At 50.2% G+C, this 24,549-nt stretch overlaps 7 protein-coding genes across 7 annotated transcripts; 3 read left to right on the forward strand and 4 right to left on the reverse strand.

Moving 5' to 3' along the window:
* Positions 1–590: 590 nt before the first annotated feature.
* Positions 591–4,837, reverse strand: T069G_04027 (NACHT domain-containing protein; the record flags this gene model as incomplete). Its single annotated transcript, XM_056171237.1, has 5 exons — positions 591–1,252; positions 1,319–2,678; positions 2,922–3,076; positions 3,134–4,573; positions 4,747–4,837. 5 exons carry the CDS (start codon positions 4,835–4,837, stop codon positions 591–593), a joined length of 3,708 nt encoding a protein of 1,235 aa, XP_056032129.1.
* A 681-nt stretch (positions 4,838–5,518) lies between these two features.
* On the reverse strand, positions 5,519–7,015 carry T069G_04028 (glucanosyltransferase domain-containing protein; the record flags this gene model as incomplete). The annotated part of the gene is made up of 3 exons (XM_056171238.1): positions 5,519–6,104; positions 6,157–6,817; positions 6,889–7,015. 3 exons carry the CDS (start codon positions 7,013–7,015, stop codon positions 5,519–5,521), a joined length of 1,374 nt encoding a protein of 457 aa, XP_056032130.1.
* Positions 7,016–9,731: 2,716 nt separating this feature from the next.
* On the reverse strand, positions 9,732–13,273 carry T069G_04029 (oxysterol-binding protein domain-containing protein; the record flags this gene model as incomplete). Its single annotated transcript, XM_056171239.1, has 7 exons — positions 9,732–10,958; positions 11,004–12,418; positions 12,485–12,516; positions 12,588–12,664; positions 12,743–12,896; positions 12,948–13,144; positions 13,223–13,273. The coding sequence occupies 7 exons, from the start codon at positions 13,271–13,273 to the stop codon at positions 9,732–9,734; spliced, it is 3,153 nt and encodes a 1,050-aa protein (XP_056032131.1).
* A 1,732-nt stretch (positions 13,274–15,005) lies between these two features.
* Positions 15,006–17,207, forward strand: T069G_04030 (putative GTPase activating protein for arf domain-containing protein; the record flags this gene model as incomplete). The annotated part of the gene is made up of 5 exons (XM_056171240.1): positions 15,006–15,120; positions 15,188–15,204; positions 15,271–15,381; positions 15,447–15,969; positions 16,066–17,207. The coding sequence occupies 5 exons, from the start codon at positions 15,006–15,008 to the stop codon at positions 17,205–17,207; spliced, it is 1,908 nt and encodes a 635-aa protein (XP_056032132.1).
* Positions 17,208–18,828: 1,621 nt separating this feature from the next.
* On the forward strand, positions 18,829–19,815 carry T069G_04031 (ornithine decarboxylase antizyme domain-containing protein; the record flags this gene model as incomplete). Its single annotated transcript, XM_056171241.1, has 3 exons — positions 18,829–18,969; positions 19,056–19,540; positions 19,608–19,815. 3 exons carry the CDS (start codon positions 18,829–18,831, stop codon positions 19,813–19,815), a joined length of 834 nt encoding a protein of 277 aa, XP_056032133.1.
* A 565-nt stretch (positions 19,816–20,380) lies between these two features.
* Positions 20,381–22,082, reverse strand: T069G_04032 (histidine biosynthesis protein domain-containing protein; the record flags this gene model as incomplete). Its single annotated transcript, XM_056171242.1, has 2 exons — positions 20,381–21,901; positions 21,960–22,082. The coding sequence occupies 2 exons, from the start codon at positions 22,080–22,082 to the stop codon at positions 20,381–20,383; spliced, it is 1,644 nt and encodes a 547-aa protein (XP_056032134.1).
* A 598-nt stretch (positions 22,083–22,680) lies between these two features.
* On the forward strand, positions 22,681–24,205 carry T069G_04033 (TFIIIC subunit domain-containing protein; the record flags this gene model as incomplete). The annotated part of the gene is made up of 2 exons (XM_056171243.1): positions 22,681–22,863; positions 22,928–24,205. The coding sequence occupies 2 exons, from the start codon at positions 22,681–22,683 to the stop codon at positions 24,203–24,205; spliced, it is 1,461 nt and encodes a 486-aa protein (XP_056032135.1).
* Positions 24,206–24,549: the final 344 nt, after the last annotated feature.

The following is a 24,549-nucleotide window of genomic DNA, read 5'->3' on the forward strand; positions in this document are numbered from 1 at the left end:
TCGAATACCTGTCTCTTGTTGTGACATATAGTAGTTCGTAGTATCAATGGTCTCTAAGGAAACTCTAGTTCTTTTGCCCTTGTAATTCCTGTACTTCGGTGCCTGACCACATGCGTCGAAGGATTGGGTCTATTAGTCACACCAAGAGCAACATATCAACACTCTTCTATTATTTTCTTTGAGAAAAAAAATCGATGAAAATAAGAATGCTGATGATATGGATCTTCAAAGGTAAATATCTCAGTAAGGGCTGACAGGTAAAAGTCTAGCAATAGAAAAAGTAGAAGAAACCTCCGATCCTACCTGTGTTCATAAAGACAACAGAGTACCGGTATTCATGTATTACGGAGCTCCCTGCCAGTCACTATAATCCTATTATAATTACTAATTCATTTTTTTTTTTTTGAGAGTCGAACATGATATCGATTGATTTGCTACGAGTATCATACATTTATCTGATGACATTTAGGCGTCAGCTATTGATAAGTGCTCTGTAGGCTCTCATTTAAGCTTCCAAGGCTTCTTCTCTATATCTCTAGCTCCCTTCGACTGCACAGATGCCGCTTTCTCCCTAGTGCCTTTTTAAAGCTTTATTCTCTTGCTATTGCTATCTCTTTTCGCTTAGACAAATTATTGCCTTGCTCCCCAACGCTGGCTTCGCTTGGTGTGCTTCTTCTTCTTTTGAGGTTTCTTAGGGCTGAATCGCTCGTCTTTAGGGCATGAGCAACCGAAAACGAGTTGCCTGTACTACCAGCAATTAATAGAGGCGCTAGATCGACTTCAGAGGTCCCGACACTCGTCGTCGTGTCTTCACGTAGAGTGGGAAGCTTGATGAAAACCACATTTGTCGAAGTTACAGTTACCAATAGGGAATCAGTCATGGCCACATCGGCAGTGCTCTTGGGCCACTCAGAAGGTCCAGGCCGATACGCCATCGGTACAAAGCAGTTCTTTTTACCGTTTAGCAGAATCCAGCTGCCCCGTTCAGGCCAGGGACTGTCCGAGCGATAGTCGTAGGAGTAGCCAAGCCGTGGGGATGTCTGCCAGTGCTTCCATGAGGAAGTTTTATAGAAGACGGATTTAGTAGTGAGAATTTGGCCACTTAAAGGATCAAAAGATAGTAATCGTAGATGCTCATTACCGTCAAAAGCAAAACTCTGCAGACAAGCGCCGGTAGCAACGTCAAATATTTGGGCCATGGATTTTGTAATGCAGGCCAAGATCGCCGAATCAGATGAAAAGGATATCTTTGCTTCGTCAAAAGAAGCTAGAAGTGAATCTTTTCTTTCTTGAGCAGGATTAATCACAACGATGTTACCTGTATGTAAGTGCCAGATTCGTGCTTGGAGTCGCCCAGGATTCCAGAATGCTGCTACGTATGCAGAATCAGAGGAGATTGAAGGACTTATAATTCCGTTTTGTTCCAGCGATCCATCGTGAAGTGCATATTTATGGACGAGTATGCCGGAATATATGCTCCAGATGTATATTTCACCATTGAAATTGCCAACGACCAGATATTTTCCATCGCTTGAAAATGCGACTGACGTAGACAATACGATGTCTGGGCATTCAAGCAAGCACACAGACTCTCCTGTGATAACACGCCATATCTGAATGCCAGAAAAACCATGGCTGCTAACATGAGCTAGCAGCTGAGAATCTGGAGAGAAGATCAAGGGTTCAAAAGCTGACTTATACCCTGCAAGTTTACTTTCAAGCACATGGATCAATCTGCCATGATCTCCATCCCAAACGTGGACTTCGCTATAATAAGAATATCTCGAAGCCACAAACTTTGAGTCAGCCGATATATTAATGCTGTCAAAGGCAAAATAATGATTATCTCGTTTCAGTTGAGATACATTTTGTCTGATGATAGCGAACCAGATCTGAATCACCCTACTTTGTTGTTGTAGGTCAAATGGCATAGACTGCTTGTAATCCGGGTCTTCGGCAATATACTCTCCCGTGTCGATACTCCAGAATTTGATAGTAAAGCCTAGAAACGTCGCTAGAATCGCCGAGTCGGGAGAAATAGCAAGATACTCCAGCTCTTGGTAATTTGAAACTTTGATACTATGCAGTAGTTCCCATGTATGGGTATCCCAGAGACGGACTTGGTATTCCGGCTCCATGGTAACTAGGACTTTGGAGTTTGGTGCAAACCAAGCATATTCAAGTTTTCCGGTTCTTGAAATGAATCTTTCCCTCTTCTTCTCATCCAGACTAATAAGATGTTTTATTTTTGCACCCGTCTTCGCGTTGTGCACTCTAACGCCATCGCTGAACGATAGAGCCAGAAGCTGAGAGTTTGGTGAAAACGTTGCGTGCAAGTAGGGTACTTTGTCGGGCTCAAATGAATTACGGCAGCAGGCCGTCTCAGTGTCCCAGATCCTTACCAAGCCTAGTCCATGAGATGTTTTGCGATACCACGACGCTACTAAGTCTCCCTTGGGTGATAGAGCAATAACCATTTCCTCGAGGGACTCCATTATTCCCATTGAATTGACCCTTGAAGGGAATTGTGGGTTATAGCTGGCATATGCGAAACTCAGAGATTGGTCTCCAATGCTAGATTTCTTGTCCGTGTTCCATCTTTTCATGATGCCATCTTGGGACACAGATATAAAGTCATTAGAGTTGGGAAAGAAGGCAACTCTACTACCCAGAGTTATCTGAAATGTACCTATACAATTGAAGGGACTCGAATCCATTCTCCACAATCTGAGTACGGGGATGAATTCATCGTTACTCATTCGTCCCATCAACGAACAGTCGGAAGAGAAAACCAATTTTGGAAAATTCGATGTATTAATACGACGCAACCGTTGCTTGGAACGGCGAAAACCCCCCCGAGTCATAATCGGATCATATGTCACTCTTGCAAGGATGGGTGACGGTCCAAACTTTTCACGTACTCTCCGCTCAAATGTCTTCCGGATAGTACAGTTACGTCTATCTTTCTCCAAATTCATGACTGAAAAGTAAAGCTGTAACGGCCAGCTAGGCACAAACAATTTGAAATCAAGATTTTCCACAAATCGATAGGCATCAGCAGTGAGTTGCCTGAGGCCTTGTGTTTCACTCTCTCTGTGTAAATTTGTTGCTTGAAAAGCCTCGATCTCAATACTTGGGCCGCCATGATAGCTTTCAACGAGGTGGTTGAGTTTGTGGAGAGCAATCTCAGCTTGTGGTTCAAGGCTGCGCATAAGGGATAAAGACTCTATCCAACAAAGAAATTTTTCTTTGAGAAAGGAGTGAAGCCTTTCGTCGTCTTTGAGATATTTGTCTTTCTCGAACCCTTCAAATTGGTAGCCCAAGACTAGATGCTCAACCCAGAATACGCAGCAATATCTTATGGGAAACAAGGGATCAGACCTGTTGTCTTTTGGGGATATCTCGTCTATGTGTATCCCGGGGTCTTCCAGATCATATATGTCGTACTTTAGGACACTAAACATAGCTTCTAGTGAGGTTTCAAACATCTTGTAATGCTGGTGTAGAATGGGGAAGATACGTTGAGTTGCATTCTCCACGATATAATCTTTGGCTGATTGATGAATGAAGTATATAATATCTTCTCTGATCGATAGAATTGATCCACAGTCTTTCGCCATGTCGCGCATATCTCGTAAGTTGTATGTGGCTTTGAAGTGCTTGCTTTCCTTCCAATGGGAGTTGACGAAAACGAGAAGCTCTTCAAGATGGAGAGGTCTCTTGGCTGTAGTGACAATTGAGAGTAGAACTTGACAGGCTTCTCGGCCTTTTCGCCCCAGTTTCTCAGTTCGGTCCAATATTAGACCGTAGAGATTTTCTAGGTCTTTGGGTACCTCCTCCAACACGTCTTCCACCCTCCAATGGTCTGTATTGTGTAGCTGATCAACCACCAGTGCTACCCACAAGAAAGTGCCCTGAGCCTTGCTTTTTAACATATCAAACGTTTTAGTTTGAAGCTGTTCATCATCTTTCAAGGCGTCGATTTCTTGAATGTGGTGGCTGATATATTCATCAATGGATATAGATATTTGTTCAGCATTCTGCTTCAATTCCAGGATAAGCTTTTGAGGAACTTGGTCAAGCCCCTTCTCTATGTCTTTCTCATTCCGACTCGAAAGTAGCCACTTGACACGGCCACTTGTTTTTATGATGAGATTGAGGAGACGTCTGCAATCTGTTATGCACTCATCAAGTGCATCAACAACACAGATGACATTTGTTAAGCCCGGATCATTAGTGATAGTCTCAAAGATGTCGCATAGAATGACCAATGCATTAGGTCCATCCAGTTGGCCCTTGGGCCCATTCCCATGCCTCTCGCGAATACGCGAAAGGAGCGCTGGGTCTTGCTTCAGAAGCGATTGTATCAAACCGCCGACAACGGCTGCAGCGGTGTTGATCCTGTAGTCTGCGGCTTGGCAGAAGAAATAACTTAGATTTTCGCTGTCGGAATTCTGTTCCAAGTCTTCGATGATGCCACAAAGCAACATTGTCTTGCCTTTTCCAGGATCTCCTTTAATCCAGAGGACACCACTGTCTTTCGTATGGCGCCATTTGTTGAACTCTTCATGTTCTAAGATCCAACTAAACGAATCTTTCAAAAGAGGTCCTTTCAGCATTAAAATTCGTTTTTTATCATAAACAGGATCCGTTTTGCTGATTTCTTGGAGAAATAATCTGTCGGCATTTGAGGTATCTGTGCTGCTGGTAAGTTTCACGCCTTTACAAATAACACAGGGAACATACCAGCATTGACCGTGATATGATTGCCATTGCCCTGATTGACAATCGCATTGTTTCCAACAGTATTTTCAGAGAAATTGCGAGAATTTTCCATGTTTTGATGATCCTCTCGTTGATGAATCAATGTTTCATCCTATCGGGCATTAACATGTAGGTGACAAAATGATTTAGGCTGCGATCCCAACAGGTGCAGCCGACTTTTATAGAAGAGGCAGAGCCGCAGTACGTACATGTACTTGGGAATATGCCCAATAGGCTGAAAGCGTTACCTGCCAAGTTCCAGGCGTCTCTTCTGCATTTTTTTTATAGTAAGATACATACCTATGAGGCTGCAGCAGATAAGAAACTTGCAAATGAGCTGATATAATGACTCCTTGTTGGATGGCCGAGACGCCTTATTTTGGAGGCAAACTTCTCTCAGTCAAAACATAAAAGGAGATGAGCAAATCGCAGTTCGAAAAGGTACATAGCCTGCATTACGATAACTTCACATTGACTGCAACACAAGTGACCAAAAATGATTAAGAGAATAAAAGACGATGCACGTATAAACAATGGCTCCAAAGCCTAAACTGTAAGATTATCATTCTTCCCGCCCCTGTCTAGTCTTTCCAGAGCCAGACACTGTTGTTAGCCTTTACATTACGGCCATCCCGAATTCCATTTCTACCGTACACCAGGGCATCAAAGTCTAATCGCCGGGTTGAAAAGGCCCCATCAATACCAAAAGAAGAGAGAACGTCATACTGTTTCAAATCGATGAAGATTTACACCATTAGAGAAGAAGGGTGCCGAACAGGGTGAAGGCCAAAGTCAAACCAGACACGATGAATGGTGCCTTGTCCAGGGGACTATGGGAGAAGGAGCCAGCAGCGCTGTCGGATTCCGTCTCGGAGGCAGATCCGGATGTGCTAGTAGGAGAAGCCGTACCGCCCGTTACACTAGCCGTTGCGGTACCGCTATCAGCGGCGTTCTGAGAGCCATCGCCGCCAAGGCCAGGGCCGGAACCAGCACCCTTCTTCATGAACTTGTTGGCAGCTTCAGGCATCTCGGGGATCAGGCTGGGGTCGACGTTCCAGGTAGAGTCCTTGGGCGGGCACTTGGCAGCGTGACTAGAGCTGGCAGCGCCGCCGGAACCGGTAGGAGTCGGGTTATCAGCCAAGGCACTCTTGAAAAGATTGTACTCGTCCGACTTGGAGATGGAGTCACCCTTGATAGTGACAATTCCATAGTCGTTGTCTTCCTTTGAGTATTCGTACATGATGCCACCGGAGTAGACTTCGCTCATCTGCGAGCTCATGAGGGCAGACAGCTCCTCAAACTTGCGAGGGCGGTTCTTGATACAACCCCACTCGGACAAGCTGGGAAACATGTTAGCATTTTGTGAAAGAGTGATAGGGATAGTACACATACAAGATGGGAATGCCGTAGTCGGTAAAATTCTTAACCTTTTGGTCCCAACCAGAGGTCTTGAAGTCGCTGTTGCACCAAGAGTAATCATTAAAGGCAAAGAAATCAGATCGCTCATCATCACTGCCACAGTTCATGTACATGGCCGTCTGCATGCGGTTGGAGGAAACGTCGGCGGCGGAGTATCCAACGGGAACCTTGCGGAGTCCTCGAGAGTTGATGTAGTTCTTCATGTCACGAGTGACAGCCTTGACATAGGGAGCAGACTTGTCGGTTCCAGGCTCGTCGTTGATGACCTCGTTGCCAGAGAAGAAGGCCAGCGTGTTGTCATACTTGGCAAACATCTCAACAGTAGCAAAAACGCTCTGAAGATACATGGTGTTGTAGGAGGGTCCGGGCTTAAGACGGTTGATAGAGTAGCCTGGGTTGTTGACGTCAAGAACCAAGTAGATGCCGGCATCGGCGAGGGCGTTCATGCACTGGTCGTGATCCTTGGAGTTGTCGACAGCGTAAACACGAATAGTGTTGACGCCAAGGTCCTGGAAGTTCTTGATATCTCGGAGACAGGTCTTGGGGTCAGCGAGAGGATCCTCGTTGGCAGCAGCACCACCGGGCTGGTAGTCAATACCACGAAGGTAGAAGCGCTTGCCGTCAGCCCAGAAAGCTATAGGAGTTCAAATATGTCAACAATGTATTCGGGTCGAATGAAGTGGATGGCAATATTGTTTTACTAACCATTTCCAGAGGCCGAAACAGCGGGCAGCGAAGCTCTCTTGGATGGAGGGCTGTCCTTTGAAGGGGTGGGAGAAGCCATGACGGCGCCAAGGCCGGCAACGGCTGAGAGAAGAGCGAGTCCCTTCATGGTGACGCCAATTGCTGATGGATGAGTAGTGAAATGGCACAAATGGATAAATCGCCGGCAGATGAGAGCAGGCAAAATGTATGGATAGATGGATGAGTCTCTGTAAAGAGTGGAAGGGAGCTGGATCAAGTCGAGTCCGAGAATTATACGATAGATTGGCTAACGAAAAAGACGAAGAAGGAGGGAAAGAAAGAAGAAGCGAAAAGACGCCGCAGTAACGAGAGAGAGCTGTGGAAAACGAGTGAAGAAAGAAGTTGGTTGGAAAGCTCTGGGCGGGAAGGAGAAGATGTTTCGGAAAGAAGAGGGAGGGAGAGAAGGGCAGGAAGATAAAAGGGCAGCTGGAATGGAGGGCTAAATATTAATACCTACCACAAACCACGAAAAAAACCACAACACCACAACCTGACGTGACTTGACTGGATTTGATTTGTTCCCCCATGCGTGACCCGACCCTGTACAAGGCAAGACAAGGCCATTTCATTTAGCGGGCCCCCCGGAGCTGTCCATCACTGACTGATTGAGTCGGGGCACAAACATTCACCATCCCATTGACCACAGCTTGCGAGGCATCAAGCCGCCAGACGGGCCAAAGCTTCCAATGGCTGGCCCGCGAATGTCGCACACGAGCCCACATGGAGACGAGGTGGATGATCCACCGACCGACCGACGCCACTACGACCTACGAAACCGCCAGCTCAAGCATGAAATGTAGGGAGGGAGACAAAGGAGGGCGAAGCTGCGAGGTTGGGATGGGCAGACAGTGTGAGACACTGCGCGGAGAGGCCCTCAACCAAGTTTTTTTTTGTAACCTGCTCAAGTTACAGCCAGTGCAGATCAGCTCAAGCTCAGCTGAGTTCAAGCTGGGTAACAAAAAGTTATGCACCTCATTCACAATGGGACATCAGCAAAAGAAAAAAAAAAATAAACAAAAAAACTCAATTGGATTAAAGCTGAAGCTACTCCAGGATGGGATTGTCCATGCAGAGGCGATGCCAAAGTCTATTTGCGATGCCACCTCCTGCTATCTCTCGTATTACCCCGAACCCGCAGCCAATTGGCGACCTGAGCCGACCAAAGATTCGGTTAAACACGAGAGAAGAGGGCTGCGTCGATGCTTGGACGGGCATAGCCAAAGGTACGCGTTTGCATCCGGTGACATATACCGATCGTCATCGGTCCACCATGCCCCTTGGCCTAGATTCTTGATTTCTTGCTTGTATGCTTGTTTGTTTCTTTTAATAGCCTCGACCTTTTTATTCCATGGACGCCTTATCTATCAATTGTTTTATCACGAGTCGAATATTCTCGGAATTTTCTACCGGGAGCTCGGCATCGGCTACAATCGACCAACTCATCTCAATAAACACCCAAATCCATCACAATTCAGAGTGGACCGTGACTCCATCTTGATAGGCCGCCGCTCTCGAAACTTGAAACTCGGTCGTCGTGTGTGGATGCTCCGAATAAAGCCTCCAAGGTTATTTGTTCCCGCACCACCCCTGCTAAAGGCCCCTCTCGCACGCACATCGAATCCACTCTCCACCGTCTGCTTCTCGAAGCCATACGGCTTGGATCTCCAGTGCAGAACGAAAATAGATACGAGTACAGTATGATCAGTCGGTTCATTGATACGGTTACTAGAAGCATAAAATAGACGGCGGTTTCGTGCTGCATGCTAATGCAGTTAAGTGCAATTATTGCCTTAAGGTTCTTACGAGTATACCTACCTTCAACCCATCGACACACTGAAGGAAGCAGCTTCAATATCGAATACACCAAAAGGCTGCCCTATCGGAGCATCTCCAACATCCTTCCGCCTCGGCTTGCCTCTTTCGTCCTCACCTTAAAATTAAGAACAAAGTCAAGCCTCTGTCAAGGTACCAAAATAAAATCCCGGAAGGATCAAATCCCTTCCACCAAGCGCCACCTTCACAGGGAATCTCCCTGCCCGCACAGATCCAAACCCACAAAAACCTTCTGATCTTCAGGGGCCATCACCATCTTTAGTTGTTTTGAACAAACGCTTGACACTTGTATCTAGACAAGCAAGACAAGCTAGAGTCATCACAGAAAGCTTGTTGGCTCAACGTTAATGCCGCTAAGCTTCACCGGCTTTTTTGAGACATTCTGAGGTGCGGAAATTTGAATCGGCGTGGCGATCTTGCTATGCTCGTCAGTTGCTTTCGCCTTGCGCCTTGATTTAATCTCCCATCGGATTCTCCTAGATAGAGTAGATGAAGCTTAGAATGTCAAAAACGGGAAACCCCTGGCTATCATTTCCGGATGCAAAGAACTCTGCATTGTTGATGAAAAGCTAGCGAGGTGTAAAGGGGAAGTTGTATTTCTTGCTTCATGGTCAAATCTTCAAGATGCAGATTATCATCTGCCAAGAACTGAACAGGCATTCCCCCATTACATCACACAGAAAGCAATAAGCTATGTACCTATGGCTGTATACCAAACCTAGAATTGCTCACCTTCAGGTCATCCAACCTCAGCATACTCAATCGTAGTCACAGTAGAAAGCGTCAAAGTAGAGGTCATAACATTCATATTCACATTCATCACCCCTTCCGCATCTATTCTTCCCAATCTCCAGCAACAAAAAGAAAGGCTGAAGAAAAAAAAAAGAGTTCATAATCTTTAGATAGCATCAAACCGCTCTATCCGTCATTGTTTTTTACCCAACAAAGCCATAACACTGCCCGCAAAAGCTCTACTCCCCAGGCACGCTGAAAATCTCCTCAATGCCAGTCCAAGCACCCTTTGCACGCTCTTCCCAGTAGCTGTCCTTGCCCGTCTTGATCCTCCACACTTCCTCTCCCTCCGGAGACTCTTCCGCCTTGACGAACCACCGTGGCTTGTGCTGCTCGCCTCGCTCTTCCAAGACGCGGCGACGAGCTCGCTGTGCTTCCTCCAGTTTGACCTTCCAGATCTCGGCCTCGTCTAGGTTGCCCTGCTCGGCGAGTCGCTGATCCTGACGCAATCTGCAGTCGGTCGGCGGCAGCTTGCCCTTCTCAATCTCTGTGATTTCGTTAAGCGAGGCTGCGAATGCCGTCATTCCATACGTCTGGGTAGGATTGTCCACCATTTTGCCGACATGCCAAATCTCTTCGCCTCCTGATTTTCCAGGGCCGGCCGTCTTGAGTCCGTTAGTCCAGGTGCCGGTGAGTCCACTGCCCGTGTTGCCGCCATCTGGTCCAAACGTCTCCACATTGACATCTTCGGCTCTTCCACCAAACATGCCCTTGCTTCTAAACTCAACGGCTGCTTTGTGGCCGGTCGAGTCGTTGGTCACATTCATCGTTCCGACAGGCTCCACGTACTTCTCGCCCATTACCACGTTTCGCAAAAACATCGTGGCAATGTTCCACGAGTACAGCTCGTCTGATCCGTCTGACAGTCGCAGCACAACTCTTACACGACCATCAGTCGTAATCTCGGCACTTTTGCCCCAAAACTTCTGACCTGGGGCGGCAGATTGAGAGAGCGACCAACTGGCAGATTCAGCTTGCATAGCCAACTTGACAGGTCGATGTTGAACCTTCTCCACAAGCAAGCGGAAGCCGCCAGGGGTTTCCTTGTTCGAACGCACCAATTCAAACGTCTCTCCCAGCAGAGGGTTAAACGGCTTGCGGATAGCTCGCTCCTTGGCACGACCACTGCTAAACTGTGAGACGGCAAAGGCGGTAACGTACAGCAGTCGCTCGGTTACCGATCCGCGCTTAGCAGCCTGGTCCAAAAGCTGCGCATATTCTAGTTGCTCTGCAATCTTCTGTAGCAGGGAGATGGGCTCGTTGGCGGAAACGGGCATGCTGATGGTACTAAGATCTTTGCCAACATTCTTCCGAACAAACGCAATCAGACTGGGGGGCAAAACCATCGCAGGCGGTATCCCGGTTCTTCGGCCAACTGTGACATCAAGAGGCAACGGAACAAGACTCTTTGGTTTGGCTGGAAATAGCGCGTTTGCGCCACCACTGCGCACCTCCTCCTCTTCGACGGATGAAATAGACGAGTTATCATGCGAAGAGGCATCATCAGCGTCTGACTCGTGCGGCTCATCGTCGCTGGCATCAATCTTGACGACCCTTGTAGCATCTTCAGCGTCAAAGAATTCATCTCCTGTAGAGGTAGTATCCAAGCTCAGGCGAGAGGCGGCATCAGCAGACTTGGGCACCGGTATCCGGCGTCGTTTGCTGTTGTTGATGAGAATGGTGAATTCACTGACAACAGAATCGAGGTCGGCCAGCAAAGCCGCGCAATGATCCTGCAAAGATTTTTCCTCCTGGGTCGCCCCTTTAGACCTGCGCTTGTTCGCATCAGTGTGGTCTTCGATCGTTGCTGAATCCGGCCGCAGCGTCGGAGGGGTTGAGGCCGATACGGAGTTACTAGACTTGCGTTTCCAGAAGGACTTCTTCTCCGCTGCATCGCCACTTTCATCAATAGCACTCCCCGGTGGACCCAGGAAGTGGTGCGATGACGAAGACGTCGGTCTCGGTAGTGCCGCAACCTCCTTGGTTAGACGGCGCAGCGCATCACGAGTTCCAACAACGCGGCTAACCAGGGTTTCGACCTGCTGCCATTCAACCTCTTCGTCGCGGCCTCCATGGTGGCCAGCAAGGTTGTCTTGCTGTAGAGTGCGGTTGTCAACCTGCAAGCCAAGCTTTGGCTGCTGCGGCTGGCTTTCAAGGCCTCTCGCCAATTTGCTCGCCTTTTCAAGAGCTCGAGCCCAATCTTGAAATTCCTTGTCGTTGGGCGCTTTGAGGTGCCATACTTCAGCACCGGAATCTATGCTAATTTCCCTTCTTCTCTCATCGGCAGCAATGGCAGCCAAGCTCAATGGAATTGCTCCACGAAGAGCAGAGGAATTCCTGTTGTAGTAATAAGACAGGGTGCAGGTAGAGTAATCGAGGGAAAAGAAGCGTCTAGCATAACCCTGTCCCTTCTTACGTCTTCTCTTTGAAAGTGTTCCAACATGGTAATTGGCCGGCATAGTTGCTTCGGATACAGTGCGCGCATGGCCCTTGCTCGGGTGGCTGTGGAAGCTATCCACAGAGGCAGAGGGATCTCCCTCTCGGGTTGGCGGACTGCCATGCATACCCAAGCTGGTCTGGCTAGCATTCGGCATCTGCAGATTCGGGAGATGGTTGGCGCTCTGTGGAGCCGCACCGGTAGGATATGTCAGGACGACAAATGTGGCTGTCTTGGACGTTTGCTTGGAAAAGGTGTTGTCAAAGACCAGGCCATACATGCCCGTCTGCCCGAGGGGCACGTCGTAAGCCCCCATGGACACCTTGTCCGCCTCGCACTTCCCAAACCATTTTATCGATATAAAGCCCTTGCTGGAGAGGAGATCCTGCGCCGTGACATCTTTCTTGGCAAATCGGCTCGCTTTGCCCTCTGCAAGTTCTTGTGAGCTATTGGAGTCGAAACCGTCGCCGGCCGTGGAGGAGAGACCCGTAGCACCGCTGCCGGGGTGTTTAACGATGCCGAAGTTTCTAGATGGTTTCACGGTCAATTAGGATTCACAGCAGAGTGCATTCGACTCTATAGAGCAGCAGCTACTCACATGGACTTTTTATGTGGTTGTACACTCCAGGAGAGGGTGTTCCCCTCCTCGACCTTGACCCAGCGGACAATGTAGGACTACATGATTTCCAGTCAGCCTTCTGCAGCCCGTTGCAGCTCGTTGCAGCCTTGGGAGGGAGGATTGAGAGACCATACCCTGCTATGGACCTCTAGTCTCTCTATGCCGGCCATTGCTCCTGAAATGTCTCCAGCAAAGGCTCCGGCGTCAGTTGTGTAGCAGAGGGTCGCGAAACAGGCTGCGTTGTTTAAAGCTCTTGTTCCATGGCAAAGCTCCCTGTATGTTCCAGATCTGCCGTCGGATTCGTCGGTTGGGGCTCAGACAAAGCAGAAGCGAGCTGACTGAGCAGATAAGTGAGATGGTTTGTGGCTGGGAAGCGTCTTTAAAGGGTGAGGTTTGGGCGAGATGGAGCTGAAGCTCTGGACAGACCACGTTAACTGTCGGGCTGTCAACGTGTTTGGCCTAGCTGGTAGGTGCTGGCCGCCCACGGGGTTGTGGCTGGGGAGAATTAGCAGCCGGGCGGGCGGGTTATGCAGTGGCTGAGTTCCAGGGTCCAATCCCACTCCCTCGCGCTGTTTTGTTTAGAGCAGAGTTCAGTAAGCCCGTCGGTGACATACAAGTAATACAATATAGGCCCGTAGGATTGGAAGGTTGGCCGCCGTCAGCATCCAAGACCTTGCTGGGTCTTTCTTTCTAATAAATGATCTGTGACATACCAGCGTCCGGCCCTTTCGGCGGCTGGGCTCGGACGGCGAACACGCTGGGAAACGGAACAAGCGCGGCGATTTGAGGGATGGCGCAAGGCACGGCGGATGTATCCGAGCCGCCAGTTGGCAGTTGACCAATTTCGCGAGCGGACTCACGGCCATTATTTTTTCTTTGTCATCTGGGGATTGGAATAGCTTTTACCTGAGTCGTAGTAGGCTTATGGGTGACCTCTGCGTCAGTGGCACCACCACGGCGTCGACGGGTACCGAGGCCAGACTCTAGGAGGCAAAGTCAGGCCGACTTCATCCACGGAGGTTGCTTAACCTAGACTCCGACCGTGGAGAGAACCAATAGGCCGGCAAGGCCGGACCCTCGGATCGAGGACACGTGAGTGACAGCGGATGGGAGTTTTAAAGGTCCTGACCGAGCATATGTGATTTGTGTGTATGCCGATGGCATATCCGGAGGTGGTCGGGTGTCCCGGTGGCTAACAGCCGTGGAGGACTATCGCGATCCAGAACTGCTCTGCAAGCCATCAGACGAAGATAAATCGGATACACAAAAACTCCACGCGATCATAAGTGTGGGTATGAGGGCATTTGGAATTCTTCATGACCAAAGGACAACCCGCCAAATTTACTTTGATTTGAGAGAAAAAGAAATCGTAGCATAGCGACACCCGTACCGAGAGCCTCGAGTGCTGCTGAGGGTCATCGCGAGCTGCCATCAAGTTATGTTACCTTTATGCTTGCTAATAAACGGACAACGTAGTTGCCAGCCGCTGCCGACCGGAAAATTCTCCATAACCGAGCCATTCACCTGGAACCAGTCATCTGTGCATTGCATTGCCTTGCCTCTTCCAGATCGAGAGCCTCGCATCTCCTGGTGATTCATCCGCACATGGCTTCCACGTTCGTCTCCAGACTATTGATTGTTTGCAATCCCAGCCTTATCGATTAGCCCCGCCGCGACGGGTCTTTTGTCGGCGCCTTGAGTCCATTTTTGGCGCCCAAATACGAAGGATGCAGCGCTACCAACACCGCTGAAGCGCAGAGCCAGGGCCGCTAACTCGCCTCGAGCACAGGCGTCTGCACAGGCGTCTGCAGGCCCTGAGCCAGCGCTTCCAAGGCTCTCTGGAACAATTGGGGCCTATCCACAAATGCTGTGGCGCGGTGCTTGGCCCTTCTGCTAGCCCAGGCTGGTCGTGTGGCATCTGCAGGCTAAAACCAACGTCGGGTAATGATTCGATGCTTCTCCTTTTCCCCAGTGGGTAGTCCGAAATCGAATCGCATCACCCATGAATCGCTTGCCTCGCTAGCACCATTTTCTTTGTGCTTTCTCCTCGTCTCTTTTTTGACTTGTTGTTCCGTGCCTTGCTTTTCTTTCTCCGCCCATCTACGAGCTGTCTGCTGGCATCGACGTTCTCGTTTGGTTCCTTTCCTTTGCCAGCTCCTGCACGGCCCCTCCTTGCCCGTCTCCATCGCCATGACCCTTGTCTGATTCCAAAGCCTCATCTTACAGCCAGCCGTCGAAAATCGAATAGGCCCGTTTGGGTCTCCAATTGCTTGGACACGGCGAGCACCCCGGTCCTCTTACGCCTGAGCCTTCACGCGCGCATTTGTCTCTGCTACCCATTACTGTACACTCGCTTGGACTCGACGCAGAACATCGCTAGAGAGCCACGACAGCGTCATGACGGGGACTTTGAGCAAGCGCCAGCAGGCGCGTAATGAGGCGATTCTCCAAGACCTGGTACATTCCGTCCCAGGCAATGACCAGTGCGCCGACTGTCACGCGCGAAATCCATGTATGCATCTGCTGTCTCCGTTCGCACATCTCGTACAACCTCTTGCTAACCGCGACCTGTGTTACAGCTTGGGCATCATGGAGCGTACGATATCCTTTCCTCAACGACGCTGCGATTCGAGATGATAGATACTGACCTGTGCAATTACAGCTGGGAGTCTTCTTATGTATGCGCTGTGCTGCGATACATCGAAAGCTAGGCACGCACATATCCAAAGTCAAGTCGCTAAGCATGGATGCATGGACGAATGAACAAGTTGATGTGAGCGAACGCCGCCCCTTTGTACAATGTTGTGGATGTAGGAAACTTATCTGTTTGGGTCATAGAACATGCGAAAGGTCGGCAACACTACGTCGAACAAGATATACAACCCCGAGAACAAGACGGCATCGGTGCCTATTGACGTGGATGAAGCAGACTCGGCCATGGAGAGGTTCATTCGCCAAAAATATATCAATACTGTCGCGGGCCAAGCTGGGAAGCTGAAAAAACCGCAGCTGGATGAAGGAACTCCGCCACCGTTACCGCCCAAGAACTCCAAGTTCGGATTCAGATCGGCCTCGTCAATATTCCCACTGTCATCGCGAGCGAAGAAGGAGGCCAAGGCAGCCGCTGCGCAAGAGCTTGCGAATTCCAATTCTTCAGCCAACCATGGAAACCACGCAAACAAACAGTCCAAAGTCTTCGGAGCTTCTGTAGACTACGGCCAGGACGACACAGACAAGAAGCTGGCGAGACTACGAGACATGGGCTTCCAGGACGACCATCGAAATGCAACCATTCTAAAAGGAGTCAACGGCAACTTGGAACGTGCCGTTGAGGCGCTCGTTCGTCTTGGCGAAGGCGAGAGTAAATCACCAGGGCCCGGCGCGGCTGCGGAACGGACGCTGCGAGCTTCAAGGTCGCTGACACCGGTAGGCTCGAATCCCGTGGGCCTCAACCTAGGTTTGAGCGTGTCCCAGAAGGAAGCGACTCCAGAACGCCCAATCACGGCTTCAGCAGCCTCTACGAATCCGTTCGATATCTTCCCGCCTGCTCAGCCCCAGACGGCTCATTCCACGGGGACACTCCAAACCAACAATCCTTTCATAAACTCGACGAATCCCTATGGAACACCAGCACAACAGGCCAGCCTTGTCACCCAAGCATTCCAGAACATGTCCCTGTCTCCGCAAGCTCAACCTCTTTTCCCCCATCATACTGGTGGAGTCATCTCGACGCCCCATCAGTACGCGATGTACTCTCAGTCTCAGGCTACCCCGTCAATGCCTCAGCAATATCAGAGCTTGAGCTTCCAGAATAGCATGACATACCCTCAACCTGCCGCACAGCCCATTGCACCACAGCAGACGGGCTACAATCCATTCTTCACGCAGGCACCGACCCAGCAGTTTCAGCAGCAGGCACCTCAACAAAGTTTGTCGCTCAACACCAACCAGGCTGCGGCATATGCGAACAATCCCTTTACGCGATCACCGACCAGGATATCGTCGCCTTCTCTCACCCAGATTCCAGAGCAATCTCTGCCTACCATTTTCCAGGCCCCAACACCACTGCAGCAACACCTGACTGGAACGAATCCCTTTTTGAACAATGGCGTGCAGCACCCCCAGCAAGTGACGCAGCAACAACCTCAGTTTTATGGACAGCAGCAGCAGCCTCAGTTTTATGGACAGCAGCAACAACTACACCAGCAACAGCAGCAGCAGCAGCAATATTATCAGCCTCAGCGTCAAGACAAGGCCTCCATCCTCGCGCTATATGGCCAGCCGCAAGCAGCACGTCCCACGGTTTCTGATCCCAACATACACGCACAGACGCCAACTATCCCAGAGGACAGACCCATGCCAATGCAGGCCATGCATTCTCCAGCAGCTCCGGCCCAGTCACCTCTGAGCGCGACACAGCCACTTGCAGGAAACAACAACCCGTTCATGAAGAGCGGGCCTCCGGCAGTAGCTCCAGACCCCTTTGCCACGGATCGCAAGATTAGTAGAGAAAGCATGAACCTGGGTATGGACATGGCATGGACGAATGGACGGCACAGCCCCGATGCCTTTGCAAGCCTCAGTGCGAGACACGGTTGAACAGCTGGAGGAGTTAGATGTTGGCTGTGATTTTGTTTTGGTTTTACTTGTTTTGTTTTGATTCCTATTTTCCCTTTTCTATTACACCAGGCGCATATGCCAAAGCAAAGGGTTTGGCAAATTTGTTTATTATATATGCCTTGTGATGACTGGGCCTCAAGAGGGTTTTTAAAATCTATACCTGATAAGTCGTTTGGGTAGCGAGATGGAAAGGGCCCATCTACCTAGGATGTAAGTAGTGGTCATAGCATACATGAATGTACATGGCAGGCGGCCGAGAAGTCTGTAGATGTAAACACTTGTCTCTTTTCTCCTTGTTTGGTTTCATCCACGGATCGATGAGTGTAGAGTCTAAGGGGTCAATAGCTTTGGGGATGAATGCGTTCGTGGTGTCTCACGGTGTCTCATTGTCTCATCGTTAGCAAACAGTGTTGATTTTGTCCATTGCCAAGTGAGTTGATTTGAGCTCTCCTGTAACCTCGTACTGAACTTAACCATACTCGTATGATTGAATCACAGCGTCTGGACTGAATCAAGACATGAGGCGCACAGACGGTCATACTCGGAGACACTTTGATACTGTGACAGCTGCACAGACACAAATGGAGTACATGACAGCAAGGTGGTTTTGCGCCCCCTTTTTAGCATCCATGTACCTGCCCTGTAGGTATAGACCTTGAAGCTAAGATGCTTTGGCTGAAAGCTGAAGCTTTGCTCATGCGCCCGTACTAAGCTGGATAAGGTTCAGGTTCACCTAGCAGCTAATGCACTATCACTGTAATTATCCAGAAGATTTGACAGCACGCCCGAGTGACACTTTGAAGCCCATCAATGTTGTTGAACCCACCATTACAGAGCATCAAATCAGCTCACCCCCGAAATCCCCCACCGTCAAACAGTGCAATCCATAAATGATCCCCATTGTACGAGGTCACGGCCTTGGCGAGAGAAAATTTCGTCATCAGCGCCGTTTGACAGCGGAAGCTCGGGGGCCGCAGACGGCGACAAACACGCTGGACGAAGGGTCACACTGTGCCACCGCACCCAGCCGGTGCGCCCCAAGACAGTGTCCACAAACGCCGAGAAGCTGTGAATCAGTCATCCAGCATGTGGGCTTGGCGGCCCGGATGATTGGCACTGGATGGAACTCCCAAGCGCCTCTTTCTCCGCTGGGCCACAGGCCCTGAAGCGCTGTAAGCGGCCTGCCAATGTCCCGCCGAACGGCCTGGAAGCGTCCACCTGCAAGTGCTAGTCAGCAAGCCGCCAATCCAGTTAAAGCGCACCACTTCTGCCGAATTTCCTGTGCTCCTCCGCTTTTTCCTTTTCCACCACCTGCACGCAATTTCACTGCAAAAAACCGCTTCGTCAAACTACCTGCCGTCTGACCATCAGCTCAACGAGCCAGCATCGCGAAATCGACCCGATTACATCGCTCGAGACTTTAACCAAACAAACGCACCGACTCACATCTTCGATCAAGTCCTAATTGATCGCTCCGCTGCTCTGCACGACCCCTACCAATCATTCGCCACCCACAGTCGACCTAGCCCGAGGCTCGGTATTTCCCATCTCTCTTTCAAGAAACAGATCTCCCAAGCGATCACCGTGGAATCCAACAGCAATGGCGCCAATGAGTAACCAAAGTATAAATTACAGTAGTAATTATGGCGAGGAGTTGACTGCCCGTGTCAACGTCCTTGCCTCCTGCTACGTTGTTGACTCTGCCGCCAACCTCAAGGGCCTCCACTACTGCACTACGGGGGTCACAGGTAAACTTCTTTCTTTCTTCTTCCAATTTCCTCGTCTTAAAGTCAGCCTGTTCTAACCATGCGTCTCTCGTATCTCCAGGGGCGGAGTGGTATTCCTGAGGTCCCTTCCTCAGGCCTGCCTTCTCCTCCGTCAAGTCCCCCCCTCGCCGCATTGACCTCGTCCAACCAGCTCGCCCTTCTTCCTAAGCAGAAGAAGCGCGACATTCCAGACAGACGCCTGGAGCGACGAGGGGGGGCAGCACTCATGATCAGGGAAGAATGTGAGAGATTCTTCTGTGAGACCATGAAGACCGTGTTCCTTGGTGAGAGGAACCTGTCTATCAATGGCTCCGGCTTTTCAGGTGCTTATTTACAATCGCCGCCACCCGACAACCACCTCGCGGATCCATTCAACCAGGGCCCGGACACTGTTCCGGCTGGCTCGCGGATCGACGCCTGGATGGAAGTCTGGGACTACGCCGGCGGATCGAGCTTCCGCGCCTTTGTGGCAGACGATGGAAGGGAGAAGTCCCTCTTCATCTTCTTCGACATTGAAGGCGTGCTCGGAAGAGACTTGAAAAAGGCGTAAGTTGCTACCTTATTTTTGTCCAGCCGTGAGATTTGATCCCATTACTAATATCTCTTCTTATAGTCTTATGGCGCTCATCGAACTTGCTGATGGTCCCCTGGCCTGTAGCCAGATCATCACTTGTCTCGACCGCCGCCTACCTGCAGATAATGCTCGTGATTTGATCAAGAGCCTTCAATGGGTTGGCTTCGACATGGCCACGCTAGACCACTGGGCCAGTGACTTGGACGTGACTAGCAAACAGTGGATTTTCATGGGCATGGAACTCTAGTTTTTTCTCTTGCTTTGTCTGCTTTTCTGCGCATTCGTTTGATTGGGGAACCAGCTTTACTTGTTAAGGAAAACCAGATTGATTCGTTGTCGATCGTGGATCCGCCCGTTTGTTCTTTATGGCTCGAAAAAGCAAACAAAAAGCATTAGGGCGTTGGTCAGTGATTCTGCTTCTCTTGTTCTTTTGAAGCTAGTACCATCCCGGGAGTTTTTAGTTGGGACTGTTTATGTTTTGGTGTTGTGTCGTTTTAATATTGGTCAAACTGCCCTTTGAAAAGTGTCTCGATGCTTTTTCATTTGGAGTCATGGATCGACAGGGATAGACTGTACGGAGTTGCTCCGGACGGGTTTAGGCCAAACAGTTATCGGGTAGTTGCCATCGTATTAGGTAGTTTTGAGTGAATGGATCAAACTTTTTTCTCTCATCATCTGTGATAGAATTAAACCTTTTTACTTGTCATCTTTTACAGCGTAATCATGGACATGAAATGCATCAATTGCGTCTTGCGAATAGTCTATAGCCACCCACCCTAACCCCGAAGCCCCCTTTTTTTCGTATCCCTAAATCACAAGTCTCCATCAAACTGTCGTATCAGTAAACCCTTGTCCTGGAGGAAATCCTTGACCTGTTTTACTGTGTACTCTCCTCGGTGGAACATGCCAGCCCCAAGGGCGGCATCCGTAGTAGTCTTCTCAAACACCTCCTCAAAGTGTCCCGGGTTACCGGCGCCGCTGGATGCAATGACGGGGATCTTGACAGCGTTCTTGACCTGCTGAATGAGCTCAAGATCGAAGCCGCTGTTGGTACCGTCCTTGTCAATGCAGTTGAGCAAAATCTCTCCCGCGCCCATCGCCTCGACGGCCTGCGTGAGCTCCACAACGTCCATATCGCGTGTCTCGCGGCCGCCCTTGATGGTGCAAGCGTACCAGCAGAAGGCCTCGCCTTTGGGGCCGGGGAACTTTGTCTCGACGATGGCGTGGCGGGTGGCATCGAGCTTGGGGACGTAGACGCGCTTGGGGTCGACGCTGACGACGACGGCTTGCCTGCCGTAGGCGCGCGAGATTTGCTCGATGGCGGTGTTGCCAAAGAGCTTCTTGCCGAGAGAGTAGTATTCCTCGGCGGCCAAGACGGCGTCGGATCCGATGGAGACCTTGTCGGCGCCGGACTTGAAGTACATGGTGGCAATATCAAGAGCGGAGACCTTTGTGCCATCCGTGTCGACGGTGTCGCGGATACCACCTCCGATGGTTAGAGGCACGAAGACGGTTAGTGAGGTCTGTCGGAGGACCTCCAGCATGGGAAGATCGGCGAGGGGGCAGTCGCGGAAGGATGTGATGTTGAGGAAGGTGACTTCATCGGCACCGGATTCGTAGTATTTCTTAGCCATCTCCACGGGTTTGCCCAGGTTGCGGACATTGCGGTCGGCACCCTTTTCGCGGACGTCGTACTGGTCTCCTTTTGTGACGACGAGATCGCCTTGGTCATTGGTTCGGACGTCAAGACAGGCAATGAGTCGGCGAGTGAGGCCGTCCTTGTGGCCCGCTGATGCGACGTCGGATGGCAGATCAGCTCCGAGGTTTTGTGCTCCGGAGCCGGTCAAGAAGGCCTTGATCGTCCGAAGGCCGGCAACGCCAGACTTTTCAGGGTGAAATTGGGTAGCGTAAATGTTACCCTTTGCAATGGCGCCAATGAATGTCTCGCTCCCGTAGGTTCCTGTCGCAACTGTCCAGCCTTGGGCTTCGAGCGTGCCTTTGCTGTAAGGGGACTTGTAGGAGTGGACGTAGTAGTATTTTGAGTCTGGTCTCAGGTCATACATGACCTTGCCTCCAGTGTTGGCGTTGTTCCATCCAATATGCGGTACCGATTTGTCGCTTTCATCAAAGTGAGTGAGATATGAAGGTATCACGCCGAGACCGGGAACCTCAGGATCTTCCTCTGAGCCTTGGAAGAGGGCTTGGAGGCCAACACAAATGCCCATAAACGGCTTGCCAGCTTCAATGTGCTTTTTAATGGCAGGCAGATAGTTTGCCTGAGAAAGCTGTGTCATGCAGTGGCCGAAGTGGCCGACACCGGGCAAAATGAGTTTCTGTCACGACAGGTGAGTAAGTGGTACAATTTCCAACGGTGACAACGGCCATTCAAACCTCTGCCTTGGGCACATCTTCGGGAGACCGGACCCAGTCTACCTCATAACCCAGCTTTTCAATGGCATTAACCAGACTGCGGATATTGCCGGCGACGTAGTCCAAGAGGTGAACCGTGGGCATCTTGCCCGTTGCTGTTTGCAAAAAGTCCGCGGGGTTCAGCGAATAAGTTGATTGGATTGGGGACGGTTACACAGCTCAGTTGTGCTGCTTCATGCGCTGAAAGATGTATCAAAAGGGCGGTTATGTACTTTTAAGTGCAACTGCAATTGATAACTTTGCAGTCGAGGAATGTTTTGCCGCGAGTTGTGAGTCAAGAAAAGAGTCTGAGTCGAATCAGTCAACCGCTATGAACTGAGATTCGAAATTCTTATCGAAGCCCTGATAACGGGACTTGAGAGCGATAGCGGGGTCTAGCCTTGAACAGTCATCGGCTATGCCGAAAGTAGACGCCCTAACTTTGGCAACAGCTTCTTCTGAGAGCGACTGCATTTTGCACGTTTGGCCCCGCCACAGCTATTCCTGCATTTCGTTCTCGGCATTGAAGCTCAACCGGCTTAGTACACACATCGCTCAAGATACGCGACAGAGATGCTTTAATACATCATTCGAACAAACTCACATTTCCATATCCATTCTCCATCGCATTATCGTATTCCACTGCCATTCGTGCTGCCCAGTGCTTTTCCTGTCTCGAGGATAAGCTCTGTAGCCGGCTGCTATGGCAACCTCAGCAGCTGCAGTGGCAACAGGATCCACGACCACGGCCACAGCAGCGACAGCAACAGCATCACCATGGCTAGGAGATGAAGCTGGCGCCTTGAATGCCGATACAGTCTTGCAGCAGGTCTCTCAAGATGACCAGGATGAGTGGGAATACGAATACTCTGCCACCGAGACAGAGGTAAGCTTTATGCTCCTCTCCAACATACGCGTTCCTGGATATTAACACCCATGTCACCAACTAGACATACTACCTAACGCTTGAACTGTCCTATCCAGAGTTCAAGGATCGTCCAGCAAAAGCCCACCATCACAGCCGTGGCGGGTATTACAAGAACTGGTCAGATCAGTATGCCGACCACCTGAAGTTGGACGCCAAGCCTGACCTTGCCGTCGGCCAGCAAGACCCCAATCATAATGAAGATGACAATGGTAAAGACAATGACCAAAATAATGAAGAAGCCCCTGAACCGGAGGAGGAGGTGCCGCTGGAAGAAGAGGAGGAGAACGCAGAGGACGCAAACATAGATCCTCGTCTACGAGCTATGGGGGACGACAGCCATAATGCCACAACGAAAACAGCGAAGCAAGGGAAAAAAGACAAAGGAAAAGGAAAGGAGAAAGAGGTAGAAACCACGAAAGCGGCACCAGAGGCAACAGAAGGTGACGAAGAGTCGGCGAACGACCCCCTGGAAGAAATACAGATACTCGAACTTCACTCTCGCAATCCGATTATATCCTACAGAGGTCGAGTGTTTGAGGGACAATGGGCAGAGGTTATTGGCACAGAGGCAATATTGACCGATCGTGAAGCCAAAGATGCCGCTCAGTTACCTGCTCTTCGTCATCTTCCCGGCGGTGTGGATATACTCGGAGCAAGCTCTTCGCGCATCTTGACCACCGAAAAGATTCTGAAACCCAGAGTTGCCCAAGAGGACTCTTTGGCGGCCATTCGCGAGGAGTGGAACATTCGCATCCCCCCAGGGAAGGATAGGACCGGTGAAAGAGCGCAGCAGTTGCGCTTCCTAGAGAATCTCATCGCCTTGAAGAAGAAAAGGGGGGATGCAGATGAAGTTACAGTATATGCGATGGATGGCCCTGGAAAAGATTTTGACGACAGAAAGGGACCAGATTTTAAACCTCGCAGGAAAAAGCCTAGTCTCGGCGTCGATCAAACCAACGGGGCCAGTCAGAGTGACAGAAGAGAACGTCGATATACAAGGCGAAGCCAGGGTCGCCGAGGCGGTAGACGAAGAAGGGCATCTGCTGCGAGAGGAACATCAGCGGCAACGGATAGGGGCGCTGGTTCAGGTTTGGATTCGAATACGCTGTCCACGCCCACGCCAAGTCACTGGGACGAACTCTTTGGGATTCAAGATGACGAGGACGATAATGATAACGATAGTCTCAACGACATCTACGAGGACAGTGATGAGCCAGAAAGAAGACGGGCGGGTTCCGATGATGAGAACGAGGACGACGATGGGGACGAAGATGACAACGATGCTATGATACTGGACTAGGTTTGATACTGAGACAACCTGTAACCCCGCTCCCCTGAATCTAGACAGACTCCTGATAAGCCTGCGGACTCGCTTAACCTCCAAAGCTGCTGCGAATGGAAAATAACGCAAAAACTACGATGCCTTCACAAAGGCCGGTCTCTTGCTCTCTTGCAACTCGGCTATATGGAGATTGCAGGTCGATTACATGCCAGGTTGCATCCTACTAGTTGAAATTTACACTCTAGGCCGCCTAGAAGCATGAATGAAGCTTATGTTAGCTCAGAATTGGGCTCATGTGATAATATCTGAAGGAACTGATAGGGCCGACGCCCAGGATATTTCGATCTAGCCATGTGCGATGC

Source organism: Trichoderma breve, chromosome 2 (genome assembly GCF_028502605.1).
Source record: "Trichoderma breve strain T069 chromosome 2, whole genome shotgun sequence".
NCBI lineage: Eukaryota > Fungi > Ascomycota > Sordariomycetes > Hypocreales > Hypocreaceae > Trichoderma > Trichoderma breve.